Consider the following 13,974-nt stretch of genomic DNA (forward strand, 5'->3'; position numbering starts at 1 on the left):
CAGCAATAAGTAATTCGGGGTCAGAAAGGAAGAACCACATTTTAGAACCCAATTCTTCTGTTTTGCCCCAAAGGTGAACTCTAATTGAACATTAGAACTGAAGACCAATGCATTGAAACTACATTTTCCATTTCATTGCGCACCAGCTCCTGTTTTCACAAGCATGGAAAATTTGCTTTTAAGTTGAAGAAAGTGGGTCTTTTGAGACCAGAAATGTAAATCCTTTGTACTGTCACTGCATATCAACAAAAAACACTGGGACTGTTTACATTGCGTGCAGTGAAGACTGTTCTGGGGATCTTTCAAGTTGCTAAGTCTGGAGAATTAAGGGAATGGATGTGGATAATTATTATCTCAGGCTCCCATCCTGAATGTGTGGGATTTCATAGAGCAGTTTGTACAGTTGGTGCATTTTCACTCCTCACCTTGCTGGGTAGCAGCCAAAAGTGTAACTGCAAGCTGCTTTACTGCACTTTGTTCAGGCACAAGGCAAGGCCATCGACAAGTGATGATGAAAACACAACATGCGTTTTCTTTGTCAGATGCCCATATTGGGGAAAGTTTTCAGCTTGAGTCAATATTAGCTGTTTGGTTAGCGAGAGACGCTAAGACAAGCCAGGAAATGGGAATCCTGCGCTAACCGTCTAAGCGCCACATACGAGCAACTCTGGTTCCTGCATGAATGCCGAAAGAATCGAATCCTTCCACCAAGTGTCAGATACAGACTGCCAGTCAACAACCCACAAGCCAGAGACACAGCCAGACAGAACGGATTCAGGATGATCCAGGTAATGATTACAGACGCTCACAACCGACTTCACAGATACAGACAAGAAATTGCGCGCCAAAAGTCGTTAATTTCAAAAACCACTAATCAGGAATGGACCCGGACCATAGAACAGGCCGTCACCATAGGATAGAACAGGACTACACACCGCAAAAAAAGGCACTAAAAGAAAAAATGGCCAAACTAACACACAACAAAGAGGACACCACAACACACACCCTGGGTTAAAAACCTCTCCCACAGACAGCTCACAGACACGGAAAGAACAATACTGGCCAAGGGACTCAACTACAACCACAGGGACGCCAAGACAGCAGACTTCCTAGCAGCACTAGAATGCACACTCAGGAACAATGGACTGACAGAAGAGACACAACAAACAGTGAGAAAAAGTATCATACCCCTGATAACAAGGAAAAGACAAACACGTAACCTCAACACCAAGGAGAGGGAAGCACTAAAATCACTAAGAAACGATAAGAACATAATCATACTACCAGCAGACAAAGACAGAATGACGGTCATCCTGGACAAAGCAGAGTACATCCAAAAAGCACAACAACTACTTGCAGATACCAACACCTACCAAAAGGGGGAGTTTGACCCCACCCTACAGCTCACCAATAGGATAAACAACACACTGAGGAACCTACAAAAAAACGGACAGATAACCAGGTCTGACCTACAAAGAATGAAACCTGAAAGCAACAGCACCCCCAGATGCTATGGACTACCTAAAGTGCACAAACCAGACATCCCACTCAGACCCATAGTATCACTACCAGGGACACCATCACACAAACTGGCTAAAGAACTACAGCAGAAACTGAAACACCTGATCAGCGGATCCAGACACTCTATACAGTCAACACAGGAATTCTTGGACATCATTAGAAATATACACAGACAAGGAAGAAACCATGGTCTCATTCGACGTAACGGCACTGTTCACCTCTATTGACAAAGCCCTAGCCAGAGAAACAATAGCCAACCTGCTGAACAGACATAACAGACAACAGGACGTTGAACCCATCAACAAAGACGGCATACTTAAACTACTGGACTTGTGCCTCACAACACACTTCACATTCAACAACCAGATATACGAACAAATCAACGGCACACCCATGGGCTCACCGATCCCGGGACTCATAGCAGAAGCGGTAATGCAAAGGTTAGAACAAACAGTCTTAACACAAATTCAACCCAAACTCTGGGTCAGATACGTTGATGACACCTTTGTAATCATTAAAAACATGGAAATAGAGAAAACACACCGGATCATCAACTCCACACTCACAGGAATCCGATTCACGAGAGAGGAAGAAAAGGACAACCAACTCCCATTCCTAGACATGAGGGTACAGAGAACACCAAACGGAGAATTCACCACTAAGGTACACAGGAAAGCTACACACACAGACCAAGTCCTGAACTATGAAAGCAACTACCCCAATACACACAAACGAAGTTGCATCAAGACACTATTCAAAAGGCCCACAACACACTGCAGCACACCAGAACTGCAAAAAGAGGAAGAGGAACACCTATACAAGGTATTCGCCAAAAACTGATATCCTCGCAATTTCATCAACAGATGCCTAAGGGAAAGACAACGGAATAGGACATGCCGCAACCCAAAGGACTAGCCACACTACCATACATCAAGAACATCTCTGAACTGACAGTCAGACTACTGCGACCACTAGGACTTATAACAGCACACAAACCAACAGCCACACTCGGACAACAACTCACCAGAACGAAGGACCCGATACCCAGCATGAGCAAAACTAATGTAGTGTACAAAATCCCATGCAAGGACTGCACAAAACACTATATAGGACAAACAGGAAGAAACCAACGATCCGCATCCACGAACATCAACTAGCCACGAAACGACACGACCAGCTATCCCTAGTAGCCCCACACGCAGACGACAAGCAACATGAATTCGACTGGGACAACACTACCATTATAGGGCAAGCCAAACAACAGTCAGGGAATTCCTAGAAGCATGGCACTCATCCACAAACTCCATCAACAAACACATCGACCTGGACACAATATACCGGCCACTACAGAGGACAGCTGAAACTGACAACCAGAAGCGGCAGGGACAGGCCACTATAAATGCCGGAGGAAACACCACAGAAGCGCTTCACAGGAGGCTCCCAAGCACTGAGGATGTCACCTAGATAGGGGACGAAACGTTTGCAACAAAAACTTCCAGTTCGGCGAACAGAACCACAGCAACGAGCACCCGAGCTACAAATCTTCTCACAAACTTTGTTTGGTTAATGCTCTGTGATAGTTTGGAGAATAGTTAATAGGTTATTATGAAGTGGCCTGTATTGATTTGACAGGAAGGAGTAGTTGGTACACAACAAGCATTTAATTTATGCTCCACTCAAGCCACATGAAGAGAAGGATAGAAAATAATTTTTGTAATTGACTTTATCATGATCAAATCTCTTGCTTTTTATTCATTAATGGGGGGTGGATGTCACTGGGAGGGCATTTTTTTTTTCACCAACTCTGATTGTCCTCGAGTACAAATGGTTTGTTTTGTGTGCAGGTTTATGGTTTTTAAAAACATGCTAGTTTCACTCACCACCTCCTGCCTGCTTTAAACTTTAGGGAAGGGAACATGGAGCATTTGATGGATTAAATTTAATGCTTCTAGCTGTGGCCCATAGAAAAGCCAGAGGCAACTCCCCTGAAACCAGGTTCCGGAACCTTGGTAGCATTAACCCCCAGATTGGCACTTGGTTCCAGGACTTCTGCCCAAGCCTCCAAAAGCTGTCAACCAATCAGAGGGCTGGCAGCCCCACTTGCAGCAGAGTGGAGAGCGAAGGAATGTAGGTAAATTAGTTTGACTTTGCCAAGTCCTAGTGAAATGGGTTGGCCAGTATATTTCTCAGGAGGGGGATCACTTTCAATAGGGGGTGTCCATTCCATCGGGGGTGAGGAGGGGGCATGGTGTACCCTCCACAGATGGCCTAATGGCCACCCCACCAACCCCAAACGAAGATAGCATCCTCACATGGCATATAAGGTGGCATGCAGCTGATAGACATCCTGTTAAGTAAGGGATTGGAATGTTTTTGAGTCAGGCAGGATTCACTTTTGTAATCAGATAACCCACAATCTTATTGAATGGGGTAGCAAGCTTCAGGGGCTGAATGATCGACCCCTCTGATTCACATTTTAGAATACTGGTCAATCTGTTATAACGTGCGTTTCATCAACGCAAGTTCGCTGTAACGTGATTGACGAATTGGGGACAGTGTTTCTAAAGCACAAATTTTTAAAACGTGCGTTGACTATAATGCAATTACATAGCCAACATTTTAAGCATTGTTTCTAAAGCATGATTTTTCTATAATGTGGGATTGCACAAGAACACAACCATTACGTTATAGAAGGACTACCTGTACCCTCTTGCATCCCTCCTGATTGTGCAGCTTCATCTCCCTTGCCTCCCAACCTCCTCTTTCAATGCAGCAGTGTTTTGGGGCGGGTTAGATTTCAAATCCCCCTGATTAGAGTGTTGATATCTAACCTGTTTGAGCTAGGCAAGAATCATGCTTCCCCAGATACATGCACACTGTGATGGTTTGGTACAAAATGAAGTTAGATTAGTCTTTATGGTCACAATTAAAACTAATTCTAAACTGACTTTTGCTTGGAAATTTCAACCAGGAGAAATTATGAAATAAATGTAATAGAAATGTGAAATGTCATTTTGATACATCAATCTGAGTGTGAGATTTATCATATTGCCTTGTCACCTTTTGAAGCATTACCTTTGCTCGATGGCTTATCACAGCCAATACAACCAAGACTGGAATTTTGATTTTTCATACACATCCCACTTAGCTCATCTGGTTCACCCTCTCAGTAATTGTGTGCATCCTCTGATTCCAAAGAGTTTGCTACCTCTCCTCCAGACAGAGGAGCATTTCATTGTCCATCTGTCATCATTCTTGGTCTTGGTTTAATTGTATTTGTCATTTATGTTCCTTTATTACTAAAGTCATGTTTTAACTTTAAAATGTGCTCCCGACTAATATGAATGTATCAGGAAATTATATGAATGAATACAAAGCCACCTTTGTGGTTCTGTTACAAGCTAGTCCTCAGAATATTGCTGCTGGTGCATGATTGAATTTGGTTGTTGTAACTGGATGTGCGAAATGTTGGAGTACAATCTCATGTCTATGTACATTTATTTCCTGAACTTTGCAAAGACTAGTCTGCTTCTCAGTGCAAATGCTTCAGCATAATTTGTCAACTGATGTGAACAGGTCTTGATGACCTAGAACCAGTGGAAGCGAAGTCATATCACTAAAACATGCTTGTTGTAATCCCCTTTAGGAGATGGACTACAGATAGTTACACGGAGTTTAGGCTCAACTGGTGCAGACTTTTGTACCACCAGGAAGGACGGTGAGGTCAAGCTGAGGATGGATGATTCCGATGCTCCAGGACAGCCACAGATGACTGTCCACCAGATGTTCGCAGAGTCTGTTAGGAAGTACGGGGACTACATCGCTCTTGCATCAAAGCATGGTGAAAACTGGATGAAGCTAACATATAAGCAGTACTATAATGAATGTAGAGGTGCTGCAAAAAGCTTTCTGAAGGTAGACCGCACTAATATTTTCTGCATGTACAAACCCTGCTAGTTCAGAGTATATTGTTGCTTTTTAATTATATGGAAAATTAATGGTTAAAAATCTAATCTAATTCATGAATCCAGCTGTTAAATGGCCATACCAAAATAAGCAAAGTTTGCGATGTGGCAATGTACATTTTTCTTCAGGTTACATGCTTCGAATTCATAGCAGCTGCAGGTGGCAGTCGCATGCCCCCGCACAGTTCAATAGTGGCTGCTTGCTTCTGGTTCACCCCAAGTCCCAAGGCTGGACAGATGGAAGAGACCAGTTAATGCAGGGAGTGAGAGTGTTCTTATTCTGACTTTATTTCCAAAATCATTTTCCTGACGTTTAGGGGCCATTTTGTTTCTCTCTATGGGGCTGAAAAATGTGTTTTGACTGGTGGCTGAGCAAATTCAAGACAGAGCGTACCCATCGGATCATGCAGGTTACAATACCACTCCAGTGCAACTTGGGAGCCTTTTCTGTAACTGGACGAGGGAATTCAATGTCGCGAGTGTGGTGCTGGAAAAGCACAGCAGGTCAGCATCCGAGGAGCAGGAGAATCAACATTTCGGGCAAAGGTGCTTCATCAGGAATGAAGCTATGAGCCAAGGGGGTGGAGTGATAAATGGGAGGAAGGTGGGGCTAGGGCGAAGGTAGCTGAGGGTGGGGGTGATGGTGATAGGTCAGAGAGGAGGGTGGAGCAGATAGGTGGGAAGGAAGACGGACAGGTAGGGCAGGTCATGAGGGCGGTGATGTGTTGGAAGATTGGAACTGGGATAAGGTGGGGGGAGGGGAAACGAGGAACTGGTGAAATCCACATTATTCCTCTGTGGTTGAAGGGTCCTGAGGTGGCATTCTTCCTCCAGGAATTGGGTGGTTAAGGTTTGGCGATGGAGGCAGCCCAGGACCTGCATGTCCTTGGCAGAATGGGAGGGGGAGTTTAGGTGTTCGGCCACAGGGCAGTGGGATTGGTTGTTGCGGGTGTCCCGGAAATGTTCTCTGAAGCGCTCTGCAAGTAGGTGCCTGTCTCCCCAATGTAGAGGAGATCACATCAGAAGCAATGGATACAGTAAATGGCACGTGTGGAAGTGCAAGTAAAGATCTGATGTATGTGGAAGGCACCTTTTGGGGCCTTGGACAGAGGGGGGAAGGTGTGGGCGCAGGTTTTACAATTCTCCTGCTCCTGGGATGCTGCCTGACTTGCTTTGCTTTTCCAGCACCACAGTTTCGACTCTGATCTCCAGCATCTGCAGTTCTCACTTTTTTTCTCCTAGGACATTCAACATTGAAATTTATGAGTATGCTCATTTCAATTCAATTTCAAGAGCTAACCAAAGGTCCTGACCAATTTTAGCATTGTCCCAACCATCTTTGCAGATCACATGCAAGTTTCTGCCTTTGTTACTTTGTTCTCCTAGCTCCCATTTATACCTGTAACATTGATGCCAGTTTGTTTTCCTGAATAGCATTCCCATTCCCATTCTCAGCCCCCTAACCCTCCCTGAATTGCCTGTTTCAGGTTCCAGAGGTTCTAAGTAGTTTTCTACTTGTTTGATATAAAAAACATTGTACAGGACCTTTCCAGTTCTAGGTACCTTTTAATCAACCTGTTCATATAAGCTATGATGCATCTCTGGAGTAAGTGGGAGTTGAACCCAGACCTCCTTAGTTCAGAGGTAGGAACACTATGATTTCACCCTGAAAGACCACATCTCCCAAATTTTATATCCACAAGTGTTCAGTTGTGGGCAAGAACATTTTTATTTGCCCTAACCAAATCACCCATGGTATCTTTTTATAAATTAACCACCAACAGGGAACCTCATCACTTCTTCTCTAGTTTACAATGAAGTCTCCACCTGCATCCACTCGACATCCCAAATCAATCAACGGCTTATTTCTGTTCAGCTCAGCAACCCAAAACTATTGCGTGGAGTGTTATGGAGATCCAAACCTGCTACAGTGATTAAATTGTGTTGGGTAGTCTAACTGCTTTTAAAATTGAAGTAATGTTTGCTTATTGTGAAAACCACTTATTTCTTGTGTGTTTTACGGACTGCAATGTGTTTATTTGTGCATGAAGTACCTTTGCGAAGACTGTATTTTGTTTAATATCTGCATTTATTTGCAGCTTGGACTCCAACGTTTCCACGGTGTTGGAATCCTGGGTTTCAATTCTCCAGAGTGGTTCATTGCAGATATCGGAGCAATCTTGGCAGGGTATGGCTCGGTTGATTGATTAGACTGGGTTAGCGGAAATTGTAGTCTTGTATGAGAATCACTTTGTTGTTGCAAACAATGTAGCTCTCTTCCAATTTGCCTTTCGTTTGCACTATAAAACAACCAGTCATTTCAATGTGGCGTACCTCCGGTACCAAACCAAATGTTCATCTTGCATGTATGAATCTTAGTATTAAGTGTAAGCAAACTTTTTCAAACCCATTTTGATCTTTCATTGAAGTTAACGTGTGTTAACTATCAGTTGCTGGTCGGCTGTCACAGATTTCTTACAATGGAGGCAAAGGGCACTCAGACAATCTTCTCTGCACTGGTTCTCTTGGAATGATCATTTTTACTTAATATCATTCTCCAGGTTATCCCCTGAAGATCAATCCCTTTCAAATAAAAGTGTAACTCCCTTCAGAATGCTTCTACCACAGTCCATTCCAGAACTTAAGCTCTTACACACAGCAAGTAGTTTTCTTCAGGCTTTTCATTAATTACTTTAAAACTGTGCCCTCTTGTTCTCAATCCTTTAACAAGAGGAAACTGTTTCTCCCTGTCGACCCCATTCAGGCTCCTTGTTGTTTTGAATATCCCTATCAATCTCCTCTCCGCCTTCGGGAGGTACAGGGGCTGAGTGGTTAGCACTGCTGCCTCACAGCACCAGAGACCCAGGTTCGATTCCACCCTCTGGCAACAGTCTGCATGAAGTTTGCGCATTGTCCCAGAGTCTGTATGGGTTTCCTCCCACAGTCCAAAGATGTGCAGGTTAGGCGGATTGGCCATACTAAATTGCCCATTATGGTCAGGCTGGGTGGGTCAGCCATTGGGAAAATGAAGGGTTATGGGAATGGGTCTGGGAATGATGCTTTTCAAACGTTTAGTGACTCGATGGGCTGAGTGGTCTGCTTCCACACTGTATAGATTCTATGATTCTCTTCAAGGAAACCTTCGCAATCCACCTCCATAACTGAATTCCTCTTCCCTGGTATGATTCTGACAAATCTGTCTTCTGCACCCTTGCCAACACCTTCACATCCATCCTCAAGTGTGATGTCTACAACCTTTTCAATTTCGAATGTACTACTGTATGTCATCCCAAGATCATTTTAAAATGGATACTATTATCATCTAATCAACAATCCAGAAGAAGATCCCTACTTGCTTCCTGTTGCAAAATTGACATTGTTGATCCCTCTGTTTAATTAGATTGGCCAAGTCTTAAAAAGGGGCTGTGGTGGCCTAATCAGACACAAAATCTGGCAAGGCCCAATCCCAAGGAGCAGTTCACTGGATCTTTGAGAGGTTGTTACATATCTCTTGAGCAGGTGGGACTTGAATTGGATTTTCCGAGCTCAAAGGTTTGGACACAACCACTATGCCACATGAGCCCCCATCACTGGATCTTTTGTGCTTGTGTCAACTGGTGTGGCACATTGCAAATAAAGGGATGTTAATGGCCGATTTACCTCCGTAATATTGAGCTTCCAAGCTGGACATCCAGCGTTCCCTACATCCCTGTCACTATGCCTTCAGACCTGAGGACCAATGGCTGGGGTGATGGAGTTTGTGCACCTCCTCAGCAGACCCAGCTCTCCATGACAGCCCGATGGTCACACCTGCAGCCTCTGGGCGATGAAGGCCTCCATGTACCTGTCTGCCAGAGGCGATGGTGAGAATGGAAGAGGGGGTGAACCTTGGTAAGAGGTGTGATGCTTTGGCAGAGACAAAGTGTGACACTTACCCTTGGTGAACAGAGAAGGTCATTGACGTTCTTAGGACACTGCTGGTCATGCCTCCTTGCTTTTGAGATGGCATTGACCTGGATAGTGACCTTGGACCAGGCTGCCAGGGGGTCAGGTGGTGTGGCCTCCACTGCCAGCCCTTTGGAAAGTGAACTCTTCCGTATCCCTCCCTTCACCAGGAGTTCCTGGTCCCTGTCAAAGAATTGCTGCACCTCCTGTGACACAATCAGCTCCCATCCTTGCCCAAGAAGGACAGCTTCAGAATGCTGGTGCACAGGGGCTTTTGAAAAATGGGGTGGTTGCCAGGGTTACTGGTCTCTTGGCAGATATTTGATGAGTAGCTTGAGAATATGAAGGATGCTGTAGAGCTAGGGTAAGGAGTCAGATGAGTTTAGTAAGATACAGTGAAAAATATCATAAGGTAAGAAATACAATCGGTCATTCAGCCTATCAAGCATGCCCCACTGATCTATAAAATCATGGTGATCTGCCCCAGGCATCAACTCCTCTTTTGTGCTAACTTTTCATTGCCCTCAGCTCTCTAAAAATCCATCCCCTCTTTTCTGTGATCTACCCTGCACAGCTCTCTTGAATGGAGTCTCACAGCAACAGTTCCATCAAAAACTCACCCTGAGCCAAAGAAAATGCAAGATTCAGTCACTTATATTTTTGTCTTATTGTTTATAAACTGAACAAACTGTTAATTATGGTGAAGAAAGTACCAAAAATATTTCACTCATCTGAGCCAAATTTTAAAAGTTAACCAGTAGCTACGTGGAAAAAAAGTTCATGAGCCTAACTGTAGTCAGATCTTTGTGTTTAAACAAAAGTAAACAGCAAAATGTTGTGTACGGCATTGACTCTGAGTCCAATACCCTTTTGAGTTTCTTTCTTGTGAGTCATAGTCTACGGATGTGCCTCATGCATGTATAAACATTAATTAAAAATGTTTGCTGATTAAAGTATGTTGGTGCTGCTTCTCACAGCTGCTGAGGGTTCCACGGCACAACATTACTTTCCTCTGGGTACATGAATGTAATAAAACGTCTGAAGTACTTTCATTCCAGCCTGCTTTTATCACATTCTGGAAGGCACTAAATTGCACCCTTTGCCAAAAGTCTGATGAGCAAACATCCTCTTCTCCTACTCGTTCCTCTTCTTTTCTATCCCTTTTCCTTTCTTTGTTTCTTTTCTCCTTTTTCTTTTGTCGTTTATTCTCTCACTGTCTTTCCATTTTTTTCTCTTGTTTCTCCCTCCTCCAACATTTTCTGTTGTCCTTCCCCTACCCTTTTCTGTCTGCTCGTTCTCTCTCTCATTCACTCACCCCAACTTTTTGTCTCTTTCTCTTGTCCCCCCTTCTCTTTTAACCACCTCCTCCTTTCTCTTTTCTCCCCTATCTCTTGCTCTTGTCTTTCTTTCTCTTAACCCCCTCTTTCTATATCCCCTTTTTTTTTCTCTAACCCATCTCTTTCTCTTTCTCTTCCCCAACCCCTCTCCTCTCTCTCTCTTCTCCCCCCTCCCCCCACCACCCTCCAATCACTCCCCTTGCTCTCTCTTCCCAACCCCTCTCCTCTTTCTGTCTTTTCACCCCACCTCTTCACCCTTTCTTCCTCTCTCATACTCTCTGTCCCTATATCCCCACTATCTGTGTGACTATGCATCTCTCTCCCTTCTGTTTGTTCTTTAATTTTCTTTTCTTCTTTCTCATTCATTCTCTATTTGTAATATACCTAGAGATGTGCGATTCCACTGATGACTATGACAATTGATGTATAAATAGCAACAGTTTCAGAACTTGTACTTCCCGGCATGTCCTGTTTACAGACTCTCCCAAGACTCCACAGGAACCGCAGGTTAAATGTCATGGTGAACACGTAAAAGAAAATGCCTAATAACCCCACACTATTACCGTTCACCATAAACAATATATTCATTCAGCAACTAACAGTCCATTACGGTTCTGATCTTGATAATGTTTGGGATTAACTTTGAAAGTAACTTGGGACAATAATAAGAAGTTGTAAAAGAGGTGTGTGTGTTCGTGAGTGTGTTCACGGGCAAAGTTTGAAAATAAAAGGACTGCAAATAAATTACAAAACCAAACCATGAACAAGTAGGAAAACAAATAACAAAGGATCCTCTGGACACAAGTTTTACAAAGAGAAAGATGTTAAGGATAGGGCCACAAATAAGGACTGAGCAATGTAAATGCGCAGTTTACTATAAAGAAATGAAAGCAGTACCAAAGAACCATCATGTCTTTGTTGTTACTAATAAAGGAATAGGCATTTCATCAAAGGAGGAGTTTAAAAGGAATATCAGTGGAGTAGTGACAAAGTTTGTAAATTGATTTTTATCAAAACTGAAAGAAGGCACAATCCCAGATCCAAATAGTGTGCAGATTAATGTATGTTTGAAGAAATTAGGAAGGGGAGAACAAAGGTATTTGTCGAGAAGTCCAGAGAATGCCAGAGGACTGGCGAACAACTCAATATAAAGATGGGGACTAAAGATTAGTCACCTTAACAGTGGTAAGAAAGATACTGTAGTGTATATGGAAAGAAGTGATTCTTTCTAGAGAAGATTTTTTTTAAAATTAGCATGGACAAAAAATAAAACAAGACAGTGCTGATAATCTCATAATTTGGAGATGCCGGTGTTGGACTAGGGTGTACAAAGTTAAAAATCACACAATACCAGGTTATAGTCCAATAGGTTTGTTTGGAAGCATTAGCTTTCGGAGCGCCGCTCCTTCATCAGGTGGTTGTGGACAACAATTGTATACTCCACAACGACCTGATGAAGGAGCATCACTCCGAAAGCTAGTGCTTCCAATTAAACCTGTTGGACTATAACCTGTTGTTGTGTGATAATCTTATAGCTAAATTTTCAAAAGAATGGTATTTTCACAAAGGCTATCTTGTATCTCATGGTCGGCTCAAAACAAAAGTAAGGGCATTTGCTGTCATTGAACAAATATTTGAAAAGCGAGTAAATTGACTAAGAACTGGAATGCAGTGTAAAAGTAAAAGATAATGTGGAGGAAAGTAGGCGATGGTGTTCCAAAAAGTCAGTACAGGAATCATTGTAATTATTCATTTATATTAATGACCTCAAGTGGAAATAAATAACTCTCAAAATTTGCATATGATGATAAATTGGGAATCCAGTTAACTTTGAAGAACAAACACAAGAAGTAATTAGAAAACTGCTGACTAGGCAGTTCTTAGCAAATGCATTTGAATGTAATTCAAGGTATATAAGCTGACCTTCATAGCTTTGAAAAAATCCTTCCTAGTGCAGAGTTAGCATAAAATGAGCATATAACTGAGAATATGAACCAGTTGATCCTTAGCCCTGCTGCTGATTCTCTCTCTTGTGCCCTTCATTTATTTAAATGGTCTCAGAGTTGCAGATCCCCATTTCTCTCTCAATTATTCAGTACAAGTGATTGCAGTCATTCTGATGAATTTATCTGATCTTTTGAGGTGAGGTGGGGGAGTGGCCACTGAAACAGTTGCTGATTTTCTGAGCCTTGCAATTCTAAAGATTTTCTTTTCTCTTTTTTTTCATACAGTGGATTGGCCGTTGGAATCTACACCACAAATTCTCCTGAAGCCTGTCAACACGTAGCAAGTGATAGTGAAGCTAATGTCTTGGTCGTGGAGAACAACAAGCAACTACAGAAGATCTTGCAGGTTTGTGGGCTATTCATTAAATTGTTCAGTGAATGAAGTTTTGTTGTAAAAGGAAAAAACATATTCTTACATGAATTAGTAATTATTTCCTGTATGTGTAACATTTATGCTTGTGTTTTTTTAAACCAAATATGTTTAAAAGATTAATCAATGCTAGCGATATCATGCATACACCTATTCTGATCAGTGCACTGTATTACTTGAGAATGCCATGTAAATTTTACACTCTACCATTTTGTATCAACCTCTCTATTTGTGCTCATGCTCTCTCTCCTCATGTTTATCTTTGTTGTAGTTACCCGATGCCTTTATTTTCTATTCTTACTACTTTACACTCCTTTAGATAAGATTACTTACAGCATGGAAACAGGCCCTTCGGCCCAACAAGTCCACACTGACCCACCGAAGCGCAACCCACCCAGACCCACTCCCCTACATTTACCCCTTCACCTAACACTAGGGGCAATTTAGCATGGCCAATTCACCTAACCTGCACATTTTTGGACTGTGGGAGGAAACCCATGCAGACACGGGGAGAATGTGCAAACTCCACACAGTCAGTCACCTGAGGTGGGAATTGAACCCGGGTCTCTGGCACTGTGAGGCAGCTGTGCTAACTGCTGTGCCACCGTGCCTCCCAGCTATGGAGAGCTGTAACACACTAGTAGGCATTTGGCCTGTCTGTTCCAAGCCAGTAGTTTTCCCCACTCATCCAACTCTCCTCTTCTGGACAAACATCAAACCCTTTTCGATCTTTTCAATAATCGAACTTTTCCTTTGAAAGTGATATATTATTTTCACAGTGATTTGTGACCAAATATTCCAAAGTACCTGCTGTGTGTAGAATTTTATTT

At 42.8% G+C, this 13,974-nt stretch overlaps 1 protein-coding gene across 4 annotated transcripts in view; it reads left to right on the plus strand.

Moving 5' to 3' along the window:
- The window catches only part of acsbg2 (acyl-CoA synthetase bubblegum family member 2), a 61,542-nt gene that overhangs the window by 24,192 nt on the left and 23,376 nt on the right, over positions 1 to 13,974 (plus strand). For 3 of the 4 annotated variants that reach the window (XM_043721097.2, XM_043721099.2, XM_043721096.2), the window contains 3 exons: positions 5,168 to 5,436; positions 7,586 to 7,674; positions 13,000 to 13,120. In XM_043721097.2, the coding sequence (XP_043577032.2) occupies positions 5,168 to 5,436; positions 7,586 to 7,674; positions 13,000 to 13,120 (479 nt within the window). Of the gene's footprint in view, positions 1 to 684; positions 789 to 5,167; positions 5,437 to 7,585; positions 7,675 to 12,999; positions 13,121 to 13,974 lie in introns of those variants that run through there. The other variant, XM_087976075.1, reaches the window with a different exon arrangement.

Source organism: Chiloscyllium plagiosum, unplaced genomic scaffold, assembly GCF_037043375.1.
Source record: "Chiloscyllium plagiosum isolate Xiang-an unplaced genomic scaffold, Cpla_swu_hap1 HiC_scaffold_28, whole genome shotgun sequence".
NCBI classification, from domain to species: Eukaryota; Metazoa; Chordata; class Chondrichthyes; order Orectolobiformes; family Hemiscylliidae; genus Chiloscyllium; species Chiloscyllium plagiosum.